The sequence below is a fragment of the Chiloscyllium punctatum genome, chromosome 39 (assembly GCF_047496795.1).
Source record: "Chiloscyllium punctatum isolate Juve2018m chromosome 39, sChiPun1.3, whole genome shotgun sequence".
NCBI lineage: Eukaryota > Metazoa > Chordata > Chondrichthyes > Orectolobiformes > Hemiscylliidae > Chiloscyllium > Chiloscyllium punctatum.
In genome coordinates, this window is record NC_092777.1 from 59,338,417 (window position 1) to 59,364,721 (window position 26,305).

The following is a 26,305-nucleotide window of genomic DNA, read 5'->3' on the forward strand; positions in this document are numbered from 1 at the left end:
GCCCCCGGCCAATACCACCCTCTGTCCCGTACAACACTACCTCCACCCCCATCCAACACCACCCCTGCCTGCCCCTGTCTCCGCCCCCATCCAACACCGCCACCCCCCCCCCCCCCGATCCCTCCCATGCCCGCCCCCAACCCTGTCCAACACTGCCCCCCGCCCCCTCTCTGAAGCAGCCAGACTGGACACCAACAAGACTGCTGCTGCTGCCTTTGTGGGGTAAGTCTCCAAATAGCGTGCGCACAAACACACAACTTTTAACTGCAACATTTTGACAGGTTCTAACTTTACACTGTACAGTGTAATGTTGGAGAGATTATCTGGGGAATGGGGGGTTTAGGGTACACCCCTCTGTAGAACTCCAGGAAATGTGTGGGGAAAGAGAGAGGGCAGGAGGTCAGACATTTGAAGACGGTACTTAGATCAGAGTGGTGCTGGAAAAGCACAGGTCAGGCAGCATCCGAGGAACAGGAAAATCGATGTTTTGGGCAAAAGCCCTTCATCAGGAATAGAGGCAGGAAGCATCCAGGGTGGAGACATAAATTGAGGGGCGGCCGGCGGGGGTGGGGGAGCGGGAGAAGGTAGCAAAGAATACAATAGGTGAATGGGAGTGGGATGGAGGTGTTCACCCATTGCTATGTTTGGAGGAGAGTGGTGGGAGAGGACCTGTAAAATTTCCTGGATGGTCTTTCCAATAGCCTTCCACCTGCCCTGATCTTTGCATATCTTTATTGTAAGACTGACAAGGCCTAGGAATCCTAACCCTAACTGAGGTCCTTAAGTGGACAATTAATGACCACTTAGGGGTGTCTCAACTTTGAGGCATGCTGCTTATGGAAATTTTCATTTGCCATAAATAAAAACACAATTATCAAGAAGCATAGCATGAATATATTTTGTGCTAAGTGTAAAAATGCAAAACTGGGAGAGAGAAATTATGACAGTGGCTCAGTAATACCATTTCTTTTTAAATTTAATTGTTTTGAAATAGAATCATATTGAACTCAAAATAGTAATGCTGTTTATCTCTCTACACTGACTGATCTGCTGAGTTTATCCAGCTTTTTATTATAAACCCTAGGGTCTCAATCTTACACTTACAGGTCGTTCTGTTATAATAAGGGTTTCATCAACACTAATTCGCTGTACCATGTTTGATGAATTGGGGATACTGTTTCTAAAGCACAAACTTTTAAATCGATGTCTGCACTGACAGCTTATTGCACTACCAGGAAGCTGTGTGTACACATAGCATTGGGTCATGCTGATACATTTGACTGTCCTTGTTCAACATCCCTGATGCTTGGCTCCCATTTTGCATAAAGATGTAAATGTCAAAGAATTGTCCACCAATGGCTGTGCCAAGTTGGTTCAACATAAAGATAGGGCCAATGCTGTCGGATGTCCAGGGTGTAGGCAGCCTGTATGCTGTACATTGCATGGATTGTGATCGATGTTCTTTCCTGTTAAAAGGTAAGTCACAGGTCAAGTCATGTACCCCACTGAAGTGGTCACAGCCATTTCCTTCCCCAATGTGTACTTCGACTTCCAGCATGGTGGAAGGTGACAGTGAGCACTCCTTTACCAGTGACGTCCAGCCTCAGCCATAATGTACCTGTGAGCCCCAACCAACTCCTGACATTACTCGTCTAAACACATCTACAACCGCCCATCTTTCCCAATCCAGTCCTTGGCATATGAAGTGATTCTGCTCAGTGTGGTCATTCCCTTCAGCCAGAGATACCAGGCTCACATTACACCTGCCTTACCACTTGGTCATGATCTGGAGGTGCTGGTTTTGGACTGGGCTGGACAAAGTTAAAAATCACAACCACCTGATGAAGGAACTGCGCTCCGAAAGCTAGTACTTTCAAATAAACCTGTTAGACTATAACCTGGTGTTGTGTGATTTTTAGCCTTGCCATTTAGCACAGACATAGACTTTCTTGTGGTTGTCAGCAAGTCTCAGTCAAATCAAGGGGATAGCCTATACTCAGGGGTCCTAACACAGTAGCTCAAGGGCAGCCTCTGACATATCCAGGGGCTTGGATATGGTCAATTTGGGGTATTCAGAGTCAGAATGGTCTTCACATGAGGAGCTGAATATTGGGCACCATTCCACCTGTCTTTACATTTTCTGTCCTGCTAGGCACTGTCTGGCTCCTGAAATGACAGGTAGTTATTAAGGGAGATGAAAGAGAATGGCATAGCTGTTACTTTTGTATGGAGGTAAGTGAGTGGTTAGGCAGTGAAAAGGGCAGGCAGGGTGAATGGTATCAGGGTGAAGGTAGGTGAGAGTGAGTGAGGGGAGATGTTACAGCAACAGTGACAGTGATAGAGAATGAGCCTTAATGAGAGGTGGTTGCAGTAGCAGAGATAGAGTGAGTGCAGATATCGGAGAGAAGATGGTGGCACTTACCCTGGCAGAGTGAAGCAGGTTCCTTCAGATGACTGAGACTGTATTAACACAGGTAGCACCCTCAGATCAGGCTGGCATGTTTTAACATCACTACTGATCCTGAGGGAAAATGAAGTTCCCTGTGTGCACTATTCCATCCATAAGCAGGGCACTGAATTCTCCCTGTATGTCACGGCCAGGGCAAATTTCAGCAACTTGCAGGGCAGCTGCAGACTGACAGGAGTTTGTCCAGGTGCACAACTGGCATTTACAGAAAGTGAAGACACAAAAGGTGCTGGTAAATTTTAGGATATGCACTGAGTGTGAGTTGTTCTCAGACAGCATATGGTAAGGTGCGCCTGAATAGGAAGCGGTGAGGTGGAGCAAGTAGTCAATGAGGTGAGTTTGGTAAAATGCAGTGAGAAAAACCATTTGGCTTCAGGCAGAAGTCCCTCCTAAAAACTCAACACAACTCGGATTTAGCCAAGAAAAAGTACGATTCAGCCCAATAATAAATGATTGGTGTGTGTCCAATGCACTGATCCATGAACACTCAGTTCATAGAATGGTATAGTAAGGTTATCTTGATCAACCAACATAATGAGTCATGGAATTACAGGATGTGGCTTATAACCAAGTTCCCAATGTCACAAAGGCCATCAATGGCAGTGAATAATGGGAGGCTCTTCATCCTCGTCCCCCCAACTCAGGGCAAGTCAGACGAGTGCTGACAAAGGCCTGTGAGGTTTAACTGCCCGATTTTCAGTTGCTGATTAATGAGTGAGGCCAAAAGGGGCAAGGAAAAATAGAAAATTATGCTACACACCCGATTTAAGAGGCTCTGGCAGAACAGATGCTTGGCAATGTTATAGACTGAACACCATGATTTATTTAGCTCATTGTAAATTAGAAAGAAAAACAGGAAAGTGGTACAACTTATTTTGGTGGCTGGTTGCTTTTAATTGAATGTCTGAACATGATGTATTGTTTCAGCTGAGGAAGCAGATGTTCAGTGTAGCCTAGCTGGTCATTTGTGATTTTGTTCTGTGTTGTTTTGTGAATTCCAACAGAATTTCCAAACATATGAGTTCGGAGAAATAAGCCACTCAGCTCCTTGAGCTTGTTCCAACTTTGAACAAAATCTGATCTGATTACTGAACAATGCCCTCTAACCTGCTAATTTCTTACCGTATGCTTATTAAGAATCTATCTACCTGTCTTAAATATATTCAAAGACTCTGCTTCCACTACATTTTCGAAGAGCGTTTCAGATTCACAACACTCAGTGAGGGGGAAAAAAACCTCTCCTCATCTCTGACTTAAATGGAGGACACCTTGCTTTTAAACAGTGACCTCCTAATTCTAGCCTTTCTGCTCCCGATCTTCGACTTAAGTTTGTGGTGGCAACGCACATGGAAGATCTTCCCCCTAACTCACCCTAATGCCCACTGCCATTAACACAGCAGAGGCAGGGGAACAGAAAACACATGCATGCTTGCCATCCCAGCTCTGGCAGGGGAACACTGAGACCTGATGAGAGCCAGAGTCCTGTCATTGAGGTTGAACCCCCCTCCTCATGCTCCATAACCATAAAACTCTGCTGCCATCACAATTGTAGCCTGGAATCCACTGATGATCCTAGACCTTGGGTAGGTGTTATACTGGCAGCAGCCATTGAAACTTCCACCAAACCCCCAGTGGTGCTACCATTCAAAGGACCAGCTGCTTCAATGGTTCTTGATCCTGTGAAATGCCTACCACTGTCCACACAAGGCCCGAAATAACACTTCATCCACAAGCCTTCTCTGAGAAGCAACACAAGACTATGACAACCCCACTGTTTCGACTAAATATACTCCACAACACTTATTTTTATAACATACCACATTTTTCCTGCCATTATAGATCTCGAACAGGGATCTACTAGATTTCTCAACTTCCACGGACAGAAGGCTTTCACAGTGTTTTAATGTTTTCACTGTTAACAAATGGAAGTACCAGTATAACTACACATGACTGAGAGGATGCAGGTGATAAGCTCTTGAGAAGGTTACACTGTTGGGAAGTGGTTTATGATGGTGGGACTTGTTGCCTGAAACGGCTTATGGCATAGAACAATAATTGTCTGTACTCTGGGAAATATGGCAGTTCTGTGACAAGAAGATGTCACAATTCCAATGCTATTAATTGGAAAAGGGAAGGAACAGCAGGTAGAAATATTGAAGGTAATAAATAATGAGTTGGCCTACCTTTAGAAATTCAAAGGCAGTTTCAGAGTTCTTCCAATTGATGGTAAAACTGCACTAATTTGGAGCCTGTGGAGTTAGGTCATACAGTCATAGAGATGTACAGCATGGAAACAGACCCTTCGGTCCAACCCGTCCATTCAGACCAGATATCCCAACCCAATCTAGTCTCACCTGCCAGCACCCGGCCCATATCCCTCCAAACCCTTCCTATTCATATAGCCATCTAAATGCCTCTTAGATGTTGCAATTGTACCAGCCTCTGGCCAGCTCATTCCATACACGGACCACCCTCTGCATGAAAAAGTTGCCCCTTAGGTCTCTTTTATATCTTTCCCCTCTCACCCTAAACCTATGCCCTCTAGTTCTGAACTCCCCGACCCCAGGGAAAAGACTTTGTCTATTTATCCTATCCATGCCCCTCATAATTTTGTAAACCTCTATAAGGTCACCCCTCAGCCTCCAACGCTCCAGGGAAAACAGCCCTAGCCTGTTCAGCCTCTCCCTATACCTGAAATCCTCCAACCCTGGCAACATCCTTATAAATCTTTTCTGAACCCTTTCAAGTTTCACAACATCTTTCTGATAGGAAGGAGACTAGAATTGCACACAATATTCCAACTGTGGCCTAACCAATGTCCTGTACAGCCGCAACATGACCTCCTAACTCCTGGACTTAATACTCTGACCAATAAAGGAAAGCATACCAAATGCCTTCTTCACTATCCTATTTACCTGTGACTCCACTTTCAAGGAGCTATGAACCTGCACTCCAAGATATCTTTGTTCAGCAACACTCCCTAGGACCTTACCATTAAGTGTGTAAGTCCTGCTAAGATTTGCTTTCCCAAAATGCAGCACCTCGCATTCATCTGAATTAAATTCCATCTGCCACTTCTCAGCCCATTGGCCCATCTGGTCCACATCCTGTTGTAATCTGAGGTAACCTTCTACGCTGTCCACTACACCTCCAATTTTGGTGTCATCTGCAAACTTACTAACTGTACCTCTTATGCTCGCATCCAAATCATTTATGTAAGTGACAAAAAGTAGAGGACCCAGCACCGATCCTTGTGGCACTCCACTGGTCACAGGCCTCCACTCTGAAAAACAACACTCCACCACCACCCTCTGTCTTCTACCTTTGAGCCAGTTCTGTATCTAAATGGCTAGTTCTCCCTGTATTCCATGAGATCTAATCTTGCTAATCAGTCTCCCATGGGGAACCTTGTCGAACGCCTTATTGAAGTCTATATAGATCACATCTACTGCTCTGCCCTCATCAATCCTCTTTGTTACTTCTTCAAAAAACTCAATCAAGTTTGTAAGACATGATTTCCCACGCACAAAGCCATGTTGACTGTCCCTCATCAGTCCTTGCCTTTCCAAATACATGTACATCCTGTCCCTCAGGATTCCCTCCAACAACTTGCCCACCACCAAGGTCAGGCTCACCGGTCTATAGTTCCCTGGCTTGTCTTTACCGCCCTTCTTAAACAGTGGCACCACGTTTGCCAACCTCCAGTCTTCTGGCACCTCCCCTGTGACTATCGATGATACAAATATCTCAGTAAGAGGCCCAGCAATCACTTCTCTAGCTTCCCCCAGAGTTCTTGGGTACACCTGATCAGGTCCTGGGGATTTATCCACTTTTAACTGTTTCAAGACATCCAGCACTTCCTCCTCTGTAATATGGACACTTTGCCAGATGTCACATCTATTTCCCTACAGTCTATATCTTCCATCTCCCTTTCCACAGTAAATACTGATGCAAAATATTCATTTAGTATTGCCCCCATTTTCTGTGGCTCCACACAAAGTCCGCCTTGCTGATCTTTGAGGGGCCCTATTCTCTCCCAAGTTACCCTTTTGTCCTTAATGTATTTGCAAAAACCCTTTGGATTCTCCTTAATTCTATTTGCCAAAGCTATCTCATGTCCCCTTTTTGCCCTCCTGATTTCTCTCTTAAGTATACTCTTACTTCCTTTATATTCTAAGGATTCCCTCGATCTATCCTGTCTATACCTGACATATGCTTCCTCCTTTTTCTTAACCAAATCCTCAATTTCTTTAGTCATCCAGCATTCCCTATACCTACCAGCCTTCCCTTCACCCTGACAGGAATATACTTTCTCTGGATTCTTGTTATCTCATTTCTGAAGGCTTCCCATTTTCCAGCCGTCCCTTTACCTGCGAACATCTGCCTCCAAACAGCTTTTGAAAGTTCATGCCTAATACAGTCAAAATTGGCCTTTCTCCAATTTAGAACTTCAACTTTTAGATCTGGTCTATCTTTTTTTAAAACAAATAGAATTATGGTCATTGGCCCCAAAGTGCTCCCCCACTGACACCTCAGTCACCTGCCCTGCCTTATTTCCCAAGAGTAGGTCAGGTTTTGCACCTTCTCTAGTAGGTACATCCACATATTGAACCAGAAAATTGTCTTGTACACACTTAAGAAATTCCTCTCCATCTAAACCATTAACACTATGGCAGTCCCAGTCTCTGTTTGGAAAGTTAAAATCCCCTACCATAACCACCCTATTATTCTTACAGATAGCTGAGATCTCCTTACAAGTTTGCTTCTCAATTTCCCTCTGATTATTCGGGAATCTATAATACAATCCCAATAAGGTGATCATCCATTTCTTATTTCTTAAGTTCCACCCCAATAACTTCCCTGGATGTATTTCTGGGAATATCCTCCCTCAGCACAACTGTAATGCTATCCCCTATCAAAAATGCCACTCCCCCTCCTCTCTTGCCTCCCTTTCTATCCTCAGATTATCAAAGTCAATGAAAAGGAAAGTCAGCAATAAAAAATGGGAAGGTGATTTGCCATGAGCAGATTTTGAGTGAGTGGCACAGACCGATTTCAGCCCTATGATGCTAAATCATTCACCTTAAATTACAAATTCTAATATGTCAACTCCTGAAACAGATCCATGATATAATACACAACCAAACGTTCCTTGGTGTTTCATACTTCACTTTGACTGACCTTGTGTACAAATTGCTCGACTCTTGTCTGAAGTCCCCAGACTTCGAATTTAACAGTCACCAATTTATAAGAACACATTATTGGCTTCTGACTTTCCCTCCAGCCTTCTTTCAGCATGCCTCGCTGTGTCTTCTCTGATTTAAAATACCTGAGGTCCTGAAACATAATGAAATGTCACACTGTTTTTATTTCATGTTTTTCAGAACAAATACAATCATTAAAGTTATTGTACAAAGTAACAATTCTGGAAGAAAAAACATTTTCATTACAAAATTTTACATCGATGCACATAATCCAGAAGGAACACAATCATTTTATACTAACATTTAAATCATGTTTTTAATTCACAGGCAACAAATACCTCAGAGTTTTACCTCATATGCTTTGCAAATCAATTTTTTAACGGTTCCTATTTCTTGCTAATCTTTCTTTCAGCATGTCATAATACATCAAAAAAAAAGCTGGGCAGGTAAACATCCCCAGACAAGAATGTACTTCTTAGAAGCTTTTTGAAGATCATCATCTTAATTTCCTTTCCTTCCAGTTGAGAAGTGCACTTTATAAAGCACTTCTAACATCTCAGCTCAGGCAGGAAATTGATGGCACATGGAATTAACAGTTTGAACCCGAATCTTGCTGTTATACTTCAGTGTCTGATGTTCAAAAGCTCTGTACTTCTGTGTCACCTGCAAGATTTTTCTCAAAGTGCACTATTTATTCGTTTCCCTTTGCATCTTTGGTATTCCTGAATAGACACTAAAAGCACTCTTTCTCAGACAAAAGAACAGCTAAGTGACCAGAGAGTAAGCTTTTTAACAAAGTTCTCTTCTCAGTGTTACCTCTAGTAATTTTACTTCCAGCTTTTCTTAGTACAGTGTGTAGAGAAGTTTTTGGCCTCAGATTCTTCGATTGGAGGAACAACTATTGTTGGAAATGCAGCCACAAACGCTAGTCTTGTGATTCAAAGGATGATATGAATGAACGAATAATCATCACATATATCTAGGGAGGTCCAGTGAAACGTGCATATGGATATGGCATGGGAAAAGGCCATTCAGCCGACTGTTTTGATTAAAGAACTGTTCAATTTTTCGGTAATGCATTCCAGATTGTGAAAGATTCACTGTATTCTAACAGATGAAAGGCTTAACAGACAATCAATTCTTCAATGAATAATTTCAGTTACATCACACTGCAAATTTTTGCTATAAATTCTGTGTTACGATTGAGCCCTCCACAATCACCTGATGAAGGAGCGTCGCTCCGAAAGCTAGTGTGCTTCCAATTAAACCTGTTGGACTATAACCTGGTGTTGTGTGATTTTTAACTTTGTACACCCCAGTCCAACACCGGCATCTCCGAATCATACTTGCCTGGGTGCAATATATTGTCTCTGGCCAATGTTATTTCCCTTTAAAAGCTCTTTTTAAAATTGGTGTTTGCTGCAGCTCCCTCCTTCACACATTGAGCCACTTACTACATTCACTGCAAGTGTGACCAGAGTCATTTCGTATCATGATGGAAAGTGACAGTGGCCCACACCCTCGATTGACATGACGGGACAGCCTCAGGCAAGACATAACCAAACTTCCTAATGGTGCCAATCCACCTCCTTAACTACATTAGCTCTGACCCCATACTGGCTACTATAGAGCCAATAAATGGACCGTTACTCATGCTCTGGACAGTAGAAACAAAGATCTCCCGACCAGATCCCTCACCATACCCGATGAACTTGACTGGTATCAGACACTGCCTTTGAATACTGCGCCTGGATCCCTTGACTGATGGGTGCCTCCATTGATTCCATTGAGGACCACTCATAGTAATAGAAGCAGGAGTAGGCCATTTAGTCCATCAAAACTGCTCCACCATTCATTAATTAATATCATAGCTGATCTATCCATCATCTCAGCTCCTCCTACCTGTCTTATCCCATAACCCTTAATTCCCCTAAACTGCAAAAACCCATCCAACTGTGTCTTAAATATATTTAATGAAGCTGCCTCTATTCTTCCTTGGGCAGAGAATTCAATCGGAAAAAGTGAGGACTGCAGATGCTGGTGCTGGAAAAGCACAGCAGGTCGGGCAGCATCGAAGGAGCAGAAGGATAGATATTTCTGACAAAAGCCTTTCATCAGGAATGAGGCTTGTGGGTCAGGGCTGAAAGATAAATAGGAGTGGGTGGGTCTGGGGAGAAGGTAGCTGGAAATGCAATGGGTAGATGAGGGTGGGGGTGAAAGTGATAGAGGTTCCATAGATTCACTACTCTCTCGGAAAAGCAGTTCCTCCACATGTCTGTCCCTCTAATCTTGAGGCCATGTCCCCTAGTCCTAGTCTCACCCACCAGCAGAAACAACTTGCCTGTTTCTATTTATCTATCCCTTTCATAATTTTATATGTTCCTGTAAGATTCCCTCTTCTAAATTCTAGCAAGTACAGTCCCAGGTAGTTCAACCTCTCCTCATACAGTAACCCTCTCACCTCCGGAATCAACCTGGAGAATCTCCTCTGCATCGCCTCCAAACCCAGTATATCCTTCAAGTAAGGAGAGCAGAACTGCGCACAATCCTTTCAGTACGGCCTCACCAACATCCCATACAATTGCAGCAGAACCTCCCTGCTCTGAAATTCAATCCAACTAGCAATGAAAGCCAATATTCTGTTTGCCTTCCTCATTATCTGTTGCACCTGTAAATTAACGTTTAGTGATTCCTCTACAAGCACTCCTAAGTCTCCCTGCACAAGAGCATGCTGCAATCTTTTACCATTTAACTAATACTTTGACCTACTATTTTTATTTCCAAAGTGGATAACCTCACATTTACCAACATTGTACTCCATCTGCCAGATCCTTGCCACTTAACCTATCAAAATCTCTCTGCAGACTCTCCACATCCTCTGCACAGTTTGCCTTTCCACTCAATTTAGTGTCATCAGCAAACGTGAATACATTACACTCAGTCTCATTTTCCAAATTGTTTATATATATCATAAACAGTTGCGGGCCCAACACTGACCCCTGTGGCATCCCACTCACCACAGATCTCCAACCAGAGAAACATCCATTTATCCCAACTCTCTGCTTTCTATTGGTTAACCGGTCCTCTTTCCATGCATTCTTATCTTATGGATGAGTCTTTTATGAGGCACCTTATCGAATGCCTTTGGAAATCCAAGTATACAACATCCACCTGCTCCTCTCCATCCATTGTGCTTGTTACATCCTCAAAGAACACCAGTAACCTTCCCTTTCTGAATCCACACTGCGTCTGCCTGATGGAACCCTTTTTAATCCAGATGTCTCACTATTTCTTCTTTAATGATAGCCTCCAGCATTTTCCTGACTACAAATGTTAAGTTAACTGACCTGCCATTCACCTACACCTATAGTTACCTGCCATTCACCTACACTCTTTCTTAAACAGCGATATGACATACGCTGTTTTCCAGTCCAACAGGACCTGCCTGGAGTCCAGTGAATTTTGGTAAATTGCCATTAACACATCTACTCTAACTTCCGCCATTTCTTTCAGCACCCTGGGATGTATTCCATGAGGACCAGGGGATTTATCCACCTTTAGACCTTAAGTTTGCTGAACACTACCCCTTTAGTGATAACAATTGAATTGAGGTTCTCACCTCCCATTGTATCCTCCCATCATATCGTCTCTCCCCTAAGAGTTGGATACCTATATGCCTCACTGTGGTCAAATTTTTTTTTCACCCTATGATCTACCCGTTCTGCTCGCAAACAAAGCTTTTCACTGTACTTAGGTACACATGACAATAAATCGAATCAAATCACATGGCTGTAACAGTTGCAGAACATGAAATAGGTGTGAGATTGACATAACACTGTTTTGCAAGATGTGTTCACTTTCGAGTAAAGCCTACTTAGCAGCAAGGCAAGCTACCTGTTTATGTGACCATGCTAATTGGCATGGCAAGACAAGTCAAGGCAAGGAAGGGCTGCTATGAGCATGCAGATAGGTGCTAAGTGAGTGAGGACTAAAGAGAGCAAGTGAAAAGCCCTTAGATGCAGCCCAGTCTCGTCTACGAATTGCATGCCTTTGTGCAAAGTGTCCTAGTCACAATCATCTGTTGCTAGTTGACAGTATGCCCCACAATGTAAGTCTGTGCTTCTGGAGTGCACAAGAGGTTGGCAGATACCAGATGTCAATGTCTGAGGATGCAGCGTGCAAGTGACTGTTGCATATGGATTGTGTCCTTGGGCTGCAGTTTGGTTGTAGGCAACATGAATGTTGCTTGAAGCAAGTGGTGAGCTAAATCTGCCAAGGACGTGATCTGATTTCCTCGTTGGTTTTCCAGATGTTCAGCTCGCTTGGCAAGTTTTGTCAACTGGGAAGATGTATATTATTAAGCCAAGTTGTGCCATTAACCAGGCATTTAATAAAGGTTAATCCCTTCCAATTGGTATCTGGCTACAGCCTAGCGAGAACCTTGCCATGCTGTTTGTGAAAACTATAAAAGTTGGCAAGAATTGCTCCCGATGTCGAGATGGGCCTCATCACACTTGATGCCTGATTCTGCCACACATCTTGTCATGGCCCACAAAAATAAAACAAAGAACAGTGGGTGCTGGACACCTGAAACAAGCAAAAACAGAAGGGTCTGTTGCTAAAAGGGCATTAGACTCAAAACATTAACTCTGATTTCTGTCCACATGCTCAGTTTCTTCAGTAATTTCTGTGTTTATTTGCCATAGCTCACATTGTTCATACCTCTGTACAATTCTGCCAATATTATACTTAGTTCCCAAGGCTGTCACAGTCACAGACAGAAGAAATCTAGCAGGCTTTCAGTTTCCTTTGGCTGAACATTCCATATCTCTGTGTTGAAAACCAAGAGAATGTGAATAGGAGGAAGCATAGTTTCTGGGCTGCTACTACAGTCAGTGTCAAAGTTATCAACACAGGATAGGAACAAGTTATTTGAGTTGCTTTTGTGATGGTGCAGGAATGTGCCATATAAAGGAGACCAAGAAGACAGGAAGCAAAGATGTACACAAATAACAGGAAGAAAACAGTCGAAGCAACTAGCCACCTAATTTAAGCTCCATGAAGACTAATCTTGTCATAGGCTCATTTTCTGGTTTATTTAACAGTATTACATATACAACACAAAATAAACAAATTCTGCAATTATTTTTACATATATTGTAAACATAATGGTAATCCAATGTCAGCATTCAGAATCAAAATATTTTAAAATCTCAGAACTTTTTTCCAACAACTAGTTAGGTTGATGACCCAGTATTAATTGGTTTATTTGGTTCCTGATGAAGGGCGCTGGCCCAAAATGTCGATTCTCCTGCTCCTCAGATGCTGCCTGACCTGCTGTGCTTTTCCAGCAACACACTCTCAACTCTGATATTCAGCATCTTCAGATCTCACTGTCTCCCATTAATGGTTTATACCTAACCCTTTTATTAAAAAACAGTACAATATTTGTGGCCCTCCTGTACCAAGTCTGAATCAAAAGAGGATTGGTAAATGATGGTCGGAACTTCCGCTATTTCATTCGCTGCTTCTTTTAATGGCCTGATGGTAATGGGTTCAATGGCATGAGAGGATGGTTAGATTCTCTCTTGTTGAATATGGTCATTGTGTGGCATGTATGACATGAAGATCATTTACCACCATTCAGTTCAAACCTGGATATTGTCCAAATCTTGCTGCAAATGAACAAGGACAGCTTCAACATCTGCAGAGTTGTAAACACTCCTGAATATGCTGCAATCCTCAGCTAATATCCCCAGTTTCAACCTTAAAATAGAGATGTCCATTGGTGAAGTCCCAGATGAGGACTGTTGGACCCAGTCCACTACCCCCTGAGGACAACCACAAGCATCTTCCTTTCTGTAATGTATGTCTGCCAACAATGGGAAATCCCTCCCTTTGCATGCATACAACGCAAACACATGGGCAGAGGACTACTGAGAGGTTACATTTTTAGGATACTGAATCTGTTCTTAATTTGTCTCATAGAGCATAGTCATGATTTGGAGGTGCTGGTGTTGGACTGGGGTGGACAAAGTTAAAAATCACACAACACCAGGTTATAGTCCAATAGGTTTATTTGGAAGGAGTTCTGTTCCTTCATCAGTAGTTGTGGAGTATAAGATTGTAAGACACAGAATATATAGCAAAGATTTACAGTGTGATGTAACTGAAATGATATATTGAAAAAGACCTGGATTGTTAACTCTCTCATCTTTTAGAATGACCATGTTGGTTTCAGTTCTTTCATATGTAAATCCCAGACCATTTTTAAAAAAGTTACATCCTCAAGTTCACAATATTAGCCTGGGCGTCTTAATTACTGGGCCAGAATCTGTCAAGCAAGTTTCCTTGACCATGACAACTAAATAGGAAATAAAATACATTCTGTAAGGACAACAGTAATACAGTCAATTAATCAACGAGTAGCAATATGTTACTACCAGGAAAATGTTTCATGCAGTGTTGCTGACTTATAAGCTGAAATGTAGCTTAGCTCTTGGATCTGTGAAATATTCAACTTGAGTACAGTGCGAAAGATTTGAATTATTGAAACTGAAGAGGAACTTACACAAAAAAAATTGCACTGGGGTACTATGGGTTTAAAAATTGTTTAGAGCATCCAATTTAATTCTGTATACTGTTGGCCAAACATATACTGAACAAGTTTGTTACCAATTTATTAGAGATGAAAAATGTCAGCTTGATTCACAATATATTAGTGGAAGCTAGCAGAAAGGGAAAGGGCAGCATTAATCTGTGAATGCTGTGTTGTCAACTTTAATTACTGAAGGCATGGATTGCTCAGACAGGACATCTTCTGTCAAACAGTCCATTCAACATTAGCTCTCAGAGATTAATTGGACTGACCTAAATTTGATTTGTATACTAAAAACAGCAGACTATTCAATATGTGCATGAAATTATACAGAAAACAACAATTGAATTCATCTACCAGCTTTCCAAAAATAAGGTATGCAAATGCACTGTACCAAAGGTGAATAACAGACATCAAATAGCTAAAGGAGAAGAGTCAAGAAGGAATGGTTGAATAGATCAACTCTGATGAGGCTTTTGAAAGAGGAGTTTTTAAAATTTGCTCTTGCGATGAAAACATCATTGCCATGGCTAGTCTATTTTGCCTATCAGGAACCATCCTTGTGAAGATGTTACCATTATGGCAATGTGGTTCCAAGTCAGGATGGTCAGCAATTTGTCAGGGAAACTTGCTGACGATGTTTATCTTTGCACCTACTGCTCTTATTCTTTGAAGGGTAAGTTATGAAGTTTGGAAAGTGCTGTTTAAAGTGATTTGGCAAGTTGCTGCATGTACCTTATATATGATGAATTCTGTTACCACTGAATGTCAGTCGTGAAAGGAATAAATATTCATGGTGTTAGACGGGTTGCCATTCAAGCAAGCTGCTTTGTCCTGGATGGTGCTGTACCTTTTCAGCATTGATGAAGATGCATACATTCAGGCAAGTGGAGAATATTTGATCACACTACTTGTGCTTTGTAGACAGTGGACAAACGTTGGGAAGTTGGGAGATGATTTATTTGTCATGGAATTCCCAGTTTCTGATTTTCTCATAATCACAGTCTGGCTGGTCAAGTTCGATAGAAAAGCAAGCTGGAAAAGTCACATTGAGAGTCTAAGAGCGTGGGGAAAAGTTGTGGGTGGGGTGAATGGTACTGTGGAGGCCAGAAGTGAAGAGTGAGAGGTATATAATGATACATCTGATTGTGAGGTCAGAATTGGCTAGGCTGTACAGACTTAGAAGATTTAAAAATTCTTACATGGCAAATAATGAGGAAGTCAAAGAAGAGTTGTGAACTACTATTAACTCAATGTATTTTTAACATTATTTCAGTCTTTGTTTTGTACTATACAGAATTAACGAGTCTTCAAAATTTCACAACAACAAATTAGAGAAATTGTTAATTGGGCCCTCTTTGTAAAGTGTATATAATGCTGTGTGTGAAGGTGAGATTAATAATGGTTTCTCTCCATCAGGGCTAACAGGTTTTCTTGCATGATTGGCTCAAACTCTCCTTATTAACTACCTATCATATCCGATGCTGGGTTGATTTACCCACTCACCACAGCTGCCATTTATTGGGTATCCTGGCATCCCTAGTACTGATGCCCATGCTAAAAGGCCATTATACCTGGTCAAGTGCTAGCATACACATCCCAACCCTCCCACAATACCAACCCTGCCTGGCCTCTGCACATCCCACTCACTCACTCAGGACACATCACCACATTTCCCCACCTGCACCAGCACTAACAGCTGTGCCAAGCATTTTCACTTCACTCAATTCCTCCATTTATTTTACATCAGGAGGGAAAAAGCCAACAATAGGGTAGAAAGAGTCAAGACAGATGGTTGGGTGCCTAACTGAACAGGATTCCCCACCCTGACCACCCAAGTGGCAGACTGATCTGGATTGATGGTGGATGCTGCCCTAGACTTACTGTGCCAGGGCCCCTGATTCAGGACTACTCCATTTACACTTTGAGACATGGGCTTCTGCTTGCCTCAAGTGCAGTGTGTTTGCTTCAAGTGCAGTGTGTTTGCTGGCACATGATGCATCTATGAGATTGCTGTAACATTGACAGCAACATGTCCACTCCATTGCGTGATGACTGCTGAGAAGCACGACAAGCTGCTTGGCTTTGTGTCTGTACTAAACTGAGAGGCAAAAAAAACCAAACACCAGCAATTCCTGTGAAACTTTAAAGTGCAGTTGAGAGGGCATAGCACTGAAATGGATGGCAATGCAGAAATGCTGTGAGAATTCAATAAGGTACAAACTTGATGTAGGCTCTTGAGTATGAAGAGAGCAAATGAAGGTCCTTGAAATGCAGCTTGATCCAGTCCCTGACCTGTGTGCCTGGCCCTGTGTGGAGTAAACTTGCAGCAGTATTACAAAATGCATCTTTAAAATGCAGAAGTATACTGTAAATGGATTGAACATGTGCTACAATCAAAGAGGCTGGCACATGTTGGATGCCAATGTCTATGGACATGGAGAGCATGCGACTTAAAGAGTGCCCTGAGCTGTTAGTATCATGTATCCAAAATGAACAAGTTGCCAGGTGCCAGCACAAACGTTCATGTCAGGAATTCTGGCTGGGAAAATGGGAGCCTGCATCTTAATGAGGTGAGATCAGGTAGTAACAAAGGTGGTGAGAGCAGTAATAAGCCTTTCTCTGCTCAGTACTGAGAAATTCATCTCAACACCCAGAAATCCCTTGCTTAAAATCTTGCAATTTGTCCAAATTTCTCACTATCGCACACATCAGGGAGGGCCTGGGAAGATTCCACTCTATGAAATGCAACCTATTCCACAAATTGACACTTGAAAGAAAACAGCCAGTTCAAATCATTTGTCAAGTATAGAAATGCTAGTAAAGCTGCTTGTTCAATTTGATTAAATAGACGGTCATAACTTGAAAAATTAGATTAAATAAGCAGATTGCACATGCTTATAGTATAAATGAATTTCATAGCACAGAAACAGGCCATTTGATTTATAGGATATTTCATTCTGAAGCATGAATAATTAATTCGATTTCACGATTAAAAAGTACTGACATGAGTTCAAAAAGATCTTGAGAAGATTGAAGCTGATCTATAAAACCTACATGGAGTAGAATCATTTTTGGACAATTTTCTCATGGAGGACTCACACACCTATTTACTTGCCAGAAAGGCTATCATTCAATATTCATGATTTGATATTTTGATTAGTTGTTTGAAGTAAATATAAAATTATTTCAATCAGAGGTGACAACTCAAGGGTAAAGTACGGTGAATGTTAAAAAAAGGGAATCAAACAGCATCCCACCTAACAAGCAATTATAACAATTTTTGTGATTTTAAGCTTGTTGAGTTTATTATTATTGATTATTTTTGATCATTTTAATTGTCATAGTGAATGCTGGTGATACAATGAGGGCATATTAAGGAACTGCCTGAAGGAGACATTAGTATTGGATCCTACCATTTGAGCAAGTTGGAAGTAAAAAGCATACAAGTGTGATAATATAATTATCTATCTTGGGGTTCCCATTGTCAGTGAAAACATAAGCTGACCTGATAGCTGCTAATTCAGGTGAAACTGCACTGCTGTACAGTTAAGTCTGCAATAGTGCAGCTGGGAGGATTACCAAATGGATTTGGGTATCAGACATGCTGATGATCCATGATTTGGATACAATATCTGAAGTGCAGTATTCGGATGAACGCTCCCCCACTGTGTTAATTTAATTTGCTTGTATTGTTAAAATTCTTAATTCCTCCGAACCAAGTGATTCACATTGATGAAAGGGACAAAACAGCAGGATAGTTAGCAATGTCTCTTCTCCTGGACTTGATAGCAGTCAGATAAACAGTATGAACAGTATAGATTGGCATAAGCCTCAAAACATTATGTGAAGTAGGTAAAAATAGAAAGAAAATAATTTACAACAATGAAATGAAATAAATAACACAGCTCATCCATGCTGTCAGTGCTGTTTTTTTTTACGAATCAACCTATTTAGCAATGTTATTACACATCTCTGAAGCAGATAGGACTTAAACCCAGGTCTTCTGGCTCAGAGGCAGGGACACTGCCACTGCACTATAACAGCATTCATCAGTTTTATATCATGGATTTACATAGTTACAAGGTGTGTTTAATCACAAAACATAAGACAGTCACAAATAAAGAGCAGTTTGTCTACATATTCAAACAGTTCATCAGTTTTGTTAATTAACAAGGGTATCGCTGAAATTTAATGGAATATGCTCAAACACTGGATGATATCAACAAAAATGTTCAAATGGGTATTGTGTGGGTCATGAATTATCAACACTTCGGTGCCTTCTAATGAACAAAGCTGCTGTGCGTCATATTAACTGAGGACTGAATGGGAGCTGGTCTGAATTCTAATTCAAATCAAAGTTATGCAAACTTATAAAAATAATTTCCAATTCCTAGCTCAAGAACTCGATTAAGTGATTTCTGCATTTGTGAAAAAATATTTAAGTTACTCTATTCATAATAAGAACTTCGATTCAGATTCATTGTGTTATGATTCCAACTGATATTACTACTGGCTAAATCAGAATCTAGAACATAATCTGGCTGGATTGATCACATTTTGTTATTTTGTAATTTAACATGGTGGACTTTCACTGAAACATAAGCATACTGGACTTTTAACAATAACACAAAAAAGAAACAGAAATAAACCACACTAAGCTCACTAAATATAACGCTCATTAATATACAAGGTAAAACAAAATGCCATCTACTCCCCAGTCCCATCACGTTACAGTTACGCAAACAGCCACAGAAATTCCATCCCAAGCTGTGAATTGGACTGAACCATACCTTCCCACTTCTGGTCCTTTGAGCTGACAGGCCTTTCTTTTTTTTTTATATAGATATTTTTATTAGAAATTTAACATTTTTACAAGTTTGCAAAAATAAACAAAACTCTCAAATACAAACATTGATATACAATTAAATCAAATATACAATAGCCAAAATTTAACAAAAGAAAAAAAACCAAAAAAGAAAACAAAAACAAAACTCAACTTTCTACTAATCTAACCTACAACTAACCAGAGTATATATTTAAGTCTCTTACATGCTCAGAATGTGTTAACATCAAATCTAATAAAACCCGTATTTGTGCAGGATTCCTCTCCTAAGGGGCCCCGGACCAGCCAGGTTTGTAATCCCAATTAAATAAAAGCCCTTGTTAGGATAGCCGAAATGACTGTATTTATGTAATTCAAGAAGGGCTGCCATATTTTATAAAATAATTCGGTCTTTTGGTACACCATATTTGTAAGGAAGTCAAGGGGAATACATTCCATAATTAATCTGTGCCAGTTTGAAAGTCCAGGGGGGCCCTCAGCCACCCAGTTCACCAAAATATTTTTCCTTGCATACAGAGAGAATAGAAAATAATCTCTTCCCATGCATATCCAGGGAGGGAAAGTTCGAAAAATCCAAAAGGAGAGACACAGGGTCCACTTTAATTTCCGTTCCTAGAATTTCTGTCAGGGTACTTGCTACTTTAGTCCAATATCTACGGATTTTATGACAGGTCCATAGGCAATGTACAATAGTGCCCGTCTCTATTTTGCATTTGGGACACATTGGAGATGCTCCTGCCTTAAATTTTGCCAATCGAACCAGTGCTATATGGGACCTATGAAGTATCTTCAGCTGGATAGCCTGGGTTCTGTTACAGATAGTAATTCTTCTAGTGTTTTCCCAAATATCATTCCACGTTTCTATAGAGATTTCTAGTTCCAAGTCCTGATCCCATGTTTTAAGCAGGTTGTCCATATCTCCCGATACTTCATCATGTAGTAAATGATAAATAGTACTGACGGAGGATACCCCCACTGGTCGTAGGACACTACATTCTCTATCTGATTTATAAAGACTATCTAATAACGTAGTCTTCTTCTGTATATAGTCTCGATTTTGGAAGTATCGAAAGAGGTCTCCATTAGGTAATCCGAATTTCTGATGCAGCTGTTCAAAAGCCATCAGGACCCCATCTTTAAATAGGTCCCCTAGACAAGAGATACCCCTGGATCTCCAGAGTTTAAAAGTGGCATCTGTAAACCCCGGTTGGAATCCCCATGCTCCCACTATCGGTGCATGGGGGATGTTTTATGTGAGTTACCCTCATTTTGCCGCATTATATTCCAAGCCTTAATTGTGTTTAGTATTATAGGGTTTTTACAGTGATCTGTAATGATTTTCCTCTTGTCTGAAAATAAAAGGTTAATAAGTGGGTATTTTACTTGAGAGGCATCGATGTCCAACCAGATTGATTGTGGATCAGACAAGACCCAATCAGCTATGTAACTTAATAAGGAACTTAACTGATATTTCCTAAAATCTGGGAAGTCCAATCCTCCCCTTGCCTGTGGAAGCTGTAGCTTCTTCAGCTTAATGAGGGGCCGTCTATGATTCCAGATAAAGGAACCCAACCAGCCATATAATTTACGTAGAGCCATCCTCGGCAGCATCACCGGAAGCATTCTCATAGGATATAGGAGACAGGGCAGGACATACATTTTAATTAGTGCTTTTCTACCCAACCATGAAATTGGAAGGTCTCCCCATCGCTGGAGGTCCTGCCTTATCCTTTCCAGTAAATGCACAAAGTTAGCCTTGTATAACTGACCAAATACTGGGGTAATAAAAATGCCTAAATATAAGAAACCCTCCAGGGACCAACGAAAGGGAAAAAGGGATCCGTCCACTAAGTGGGGTATCATAGCAAGGCCACCCATTGGCATAGCCTCCAATTTTGAAAAATTAATTTTATAGCCTGAGAATGCGCTAAATGTATTAATAACTTGGATTAGGCGAGGTACGGACATCAGAGGATTACTGAGGAATAGAAGAACATCTTCTGCATAAAGGGTAATTTTATGTTTACCTGTACCAATCCTCGGGGCCGTTATATTAGGATCAGCTCGTATAGCTTCTGCTAGTGGTTCAATTATTAGCGTAAATAACAATGGCGAGAGAGGGCATCCCTGACGGCAGCCCCTACCCACACTGAAGCTATCCGAACCTAATCCATTGGTAACCACAACTGCTTTGGGATCACTATACAATGTTGAGACCCATTTGGTAAACACCTGTCCAACGCCAAACCTTTCCAATGTGTAAAACAAATATGACCATTCAACCCTATCAAATGCCTTTTCCGCATCTAATGAAACTACTACTCCTGGTATCTTTCCCTGATGACAGGCTTGAATCATATTCAAAACCTTCTAACATCATTGGATGATCCACGGCCCTTAATAAACCCCGTCTGATCCTCCTTTATAATATTTGGTAGTACCCTTTCTAGTCTCAGTGCTAACGTTTTAGAAAGAATTTTAAAATCTACATTTAGCAAGGATATTGGTCTGTATGACGTACAATCTTCTGGATCTTTTCCTTTTTTAAGGATAAGAGAGATATTTGCCTCTTTCAGCAAAGGCGGGAGACAGCCCTGACTATATGCAGTTATACATGTCCATAAGTGGACCAGCCAATATTTCTGTAAATTCTTTATAGAATTCAGCTTGAAAACCATCTGGGCCCGGTGCCTAGGCCTTTCTTTTAACCAACCACACAAATAAGAGCTTAGATTTTTGTTCTTTTAATAATCTGTGGAGTTCTAACCAAATACTCCTGGTTTGTAAACTTCACAAAGTAACTTATTTCCTCTTTCAAGGTAACTTATTTCCTTAACTGTTCTGAACAATCTCTTTCCAGAGAGACTCGCTTCTGACCACAGTCACATTGCCATTAACTTTTTAAATCCATTCACAGGATGGGGGCGATGTTGGTTTGACCACATTTATTGCACATCCATAATTGCCTAGAGGGCAGTTTTTAGAATCAAGCACATTCCTGTGAGCTTGGAGTCACATATAGACTAGACCAGGCCATGAGGACAGATGTGCCTCCCTAAAGGACATTAGAGAGCCAGATAAGTTCTTATAACAATTGACATTGTTGCCATTAGGCTAGCTAAACTGCCCAAAAGCTTTTAGACTAAATGAAAAACAATGCTCATACTAGACTCTGCTAAGATCACGGCTCTGTTTTTTCCCTGGTCATGAACATCCACAGTGTAAACAAGCTTCTATTAACACTCCAAGAGGCATATTCTGGTTGAAAATCATGATTCCTAGTTAATCTCAAACCCCTTTACAAAGAGACCAATAAGCATATTTTAAAATCCAAACTCTAAAGAAAAATGATATTGATAAATATATCTTTAATGCACCTTAAGTACATCTTTCACCACCACTGGAAAATGAAATAGATAAATAAGAATGATAACATTTTCTAAAATGTATTTAATCCAAGCAGTACACAGATTGGTCAATGTTTAAAAAAACCTTTGATTTGAGGTATAACTCCATTGAAGGGGAAACTTAACTAACATCGAAAATGCCATTCCAGATAAAAATTAAAGAATTCAATATCAGGTATGGGCTTTAATACAATGTAGCGAATGCGGAAGAATGGAAAAATTAGAGATTTGGTGTGGATTCTTTGTTTAGGTTTTGATGCAGGAGATTGAGATTAGTGAAAAAAATTCAAATTACATATAAAACACAATTAAATCTTGGAGTAACAAACTACCATTTAAAATACTGTACAAATCAATGGAATTTGGACAACATCACAAAGTGACTCTACCACCTGATGAAAATTAAAAGCTGAAATATCAGAACGATGAGTTACCCCTATATTAAATAATCCATGTGAATTAATGCAGGGACACCAGGCTGGTTTGTTAGTTCAATGGTTATTCTTTACTCAGATCAGTTGACACACTGGCAGAAAGATTAATGCATTTACTAAGTAAAGCAGAATCACAAATCTGTAAAGAATCCGTTCATGGCTTTGTTATACAGTGCGCAGTAGAGATCTTCTCTTGCAAAAAGCTGAAGTGATATTCTTGGCCTGTTGCTTTACCACTTTAATTAATGGAAAATACTAATTGGAAAGGATAACTGTTGCATTGTTGTACGTTTCCCTAAGCAACAGAAATAAGAGGCCCAAGATTATTTCTGACAAAAATCTGCTGAGAAGACAGTAGTGATTGACTGTCATGGAGAGGCACTGGCTGGAGTCTCACAAAGAAGAAATATCTGAGTAATAGTCAGCTGAGCTGTTCCCAGTGGGTGATTATAGACTGACTGTTGCAGTTTGCTATGAGTAGGGAAGGCCTTGCCTTGATTGATGTGAAAAAGAACAATACAGACATACAAGTGATTGTCTTTACATGAAATATTCAAGAAGGCCCAAGGAACATCAGCATTAGAGTTACAAATAACCCGAATCTTACATTACATGCAACATAATCATTTAGTAGCCAATGGGAACACATGGAATATAGTCAGAAAGTGCTAAAAATACTCACAGGCTGCCTGGCATACTGAGCACTTCCAACATTTTCCATTTATATTTCAGATTTCCAACATAAATTGTAACACTTATTTTGCAGCCAAAAAAGGGTCAATTGGTCATTTAATAGAAAAAGAGGTCTCAAAATCTTTCTGATGATGGCCACCTTTTCAAATGGATTAGCAATCACAGATCACCCCTGTCTAAATTATGATGTTATGGACTACTCCAAAGACGAAAGTATTTCATGTGAACCATTTCAGTTATGCATTTAAGAAATAAGGCATTCACAAGTTGATACTAGTGAAATGGGTGTGTTTGCTTCTCAATACAGAGTCTGAATGAGTGAGAGAAAAGCAGCCAGGGATGGGCAGGATCTTGCAGACAACAGGACCATATACTGAGAACAGAAGCCTAGAGAAAGCAGGAGGCTGGAGAGAAGAAGAGCAAGGAAGAACAGAGAGAAAGAAGAGAGGACAGAGAGTGCAGAAGCATGGGGTGCAAGGGGTGATTCAGAGCAGTTCCACTCTATTTGCTTTTCTTGACCGCTGCACCCTTGTCTAAGTTGTAAACACACAGGCCAGCCTATGTTATGAACTCATCGAAAATGTCCATGAACTCCTATTTTGAGAACCAGTGATTTCAACAATGCATATGTGTTTTGGTATCGGGTTGTACAGACCCTGAAAGTAATCAGCTTCAGTACCTTGGCTCTGTTGTGGAAGACATGTATTTATCCTTGAAATAACTCTACAGAGGCCAGTATCTTGTCACCATGTCACCCATTACTTACATCTGGAAAGTCCTTTACACTGATCCAGCTCTGTCAGAGCCAGCTCTCAGAGTGAACAGGATGTCTGACCCTCCTATTCTTATCTGTCAGTGAGGGCTTCCTAATTGGACCAGATTAATAGCCCCAATCAGGCAACTCATATTCTATGAGGTCCACCTGGCTGAGCTTGTTACAATCTCTCTCCCTCTGAGTCCAGAGGCAGGCTGTTTCTTTTCGTAGCTCCCCCTGGGGCATTTTAGCACCAGGTCAGGATCCTCCAACTCTGCCTCTGATAAGGATGGCATGTAACATACAGTAGGTCACCTCTTGTGCCTGGAGCATCTCAGAAGTAATTCATTCTCTTCCTCAGGCAGCAAAGGCATTGAGGCAGTGACATCCACCGTGTCCATCTCAGATTCCAGGATAGCGTCAATACTTGATGGAGAGGTAGAATCCATGGTTTTCGTAACAGTTGGAAAGGCTGTTGAGATGCCAGGCACGTTTTGTTCTTGCACTGTTTGCGAGTTTGCAGCTTTCACATATGCTTGTTTAGGACTATTGTACCTGCCTGAACTTTATATGTCACTAGACCTGACCTTGTGTTGACCATGCCTCTTACCCATGTAGGGCTATTTCCGTGGTTCCTACACTAAACTTCGTCCCTTGTAGTAAACTATCTCTCTTTCACTTAGTGGAGTCTTGTGTTTGGTATTGGCGCTCCTGATGCTGTTTCACCCTCCCCCTGCAGGTCTGGGATTTAACCTGGTGCAGAGTCTTCTTCCCATTAGCTGGAGCTATCTATGTAGTTGCATGAGTAGTGGTCTTATAATTAAATAGGAACTGGGACAGTTTGGTATCAATGAAGCTGCAGGCTATTTCTTTAAGCCTGCCTTCAAAATTTGGACAGCTGTTTCTGCCAGATTATTGGGTGATGGATGGTATGGAGTTGCCTTTATAAGTCGAATACCATTTGACTTTTGGAAACACTCAAATTCTCTGCTGGTAAATGATGGCTCGTTATCTGTGACCAACATTTCTGGGAGTCCTGTATTGCTAAAGATGTACACAGTCTTTCTATTGTCATCTCCATGTTTGACGAACGAACTCTAAGCACATCCAGACACTTTGAGTGGGTGTCTACAATGACTAAGAACATTCAGTCCATGAAAGGACCTGCATAGTTGATATGTAATCAAATCCAGGTTCTACCCAGACAAACCTATGAATGTGGGGAAGCTGCTTGTGGTAACGTTTGTCCTGGTTGGTACTGGTGGTAAATCTGCCAGCTGGAGGTGGTTCAATGCCTCATTTGCTACTCGGCCTCCCAGATGGTTTTCCAACTTGTAATTATATCTACTTAGTATTAGAGCCCATTGCTCAATTCAGCCTATGGACAACACCGTCTTTTGTCCTCTTTAAGGAGACCTGATAGGGGCTTGTTATTACAAGTTATCATCTGTAAAGTTATTGGTGAAACTTCCTGACTCCAAATATGGCTGCCAGCCTCCTGATTTATGCCCCTACTTTTGCCTGTAATGGCACTGGCTGACCTTGTAGAACTATGGAATTGTTTCACGATTAACATGCAAGATGGCCTTGACTCCTTTGATAGTCCCGAGACCTTCCTGAAAATCTTCTGGGTATTTAATTAGGATTTTACTAAGGCAGCCATTTTCTAATCGAAAAAAGTTGAGCCAATCAAGGTGGATCTTTCTCAACCAATTTCAGCCCATCAAGATTAGATTAAGCTTTTTACTAGAATCAGTGGTAACTGAAACAGTTACTTCTCATAATAGACCGGAACCAAAGATGTACACTTTATCAGTAAAGATTCCCCAGTATGGGTTTCAGTCTAGCTGAGGACTTGCGCAAACTTAAACATTGGAGTCCAGAGCGAATTTTGTTAAAGAT

General features: G+C 41.1%; 1 protein-coding gene across 1 annotated transcript in view; it reads right to left on the bottom strand.

Moving 5' to 3' along the window:
* Positions 1 to 26,305, bottom strand: part of LOC140464117 (cytoplasmic phosphatidylinositol transfer protein 1-like) — a 300,622-nt gene that overhangs the window by 13,060 nt on the left and 261,257 nt on the right. Inside the window, exon 8 of the mRNA XM_072558863.1 lies at positions 7,649 to 7,804. Coding sequence (XP_072414964.1) covers positions 7,649 to 7,804 — 156 coding nt within the window. The remainder of the gene's footprint in view (positions 1 to 7,648; positions 7,805 to 26,305) is intronic.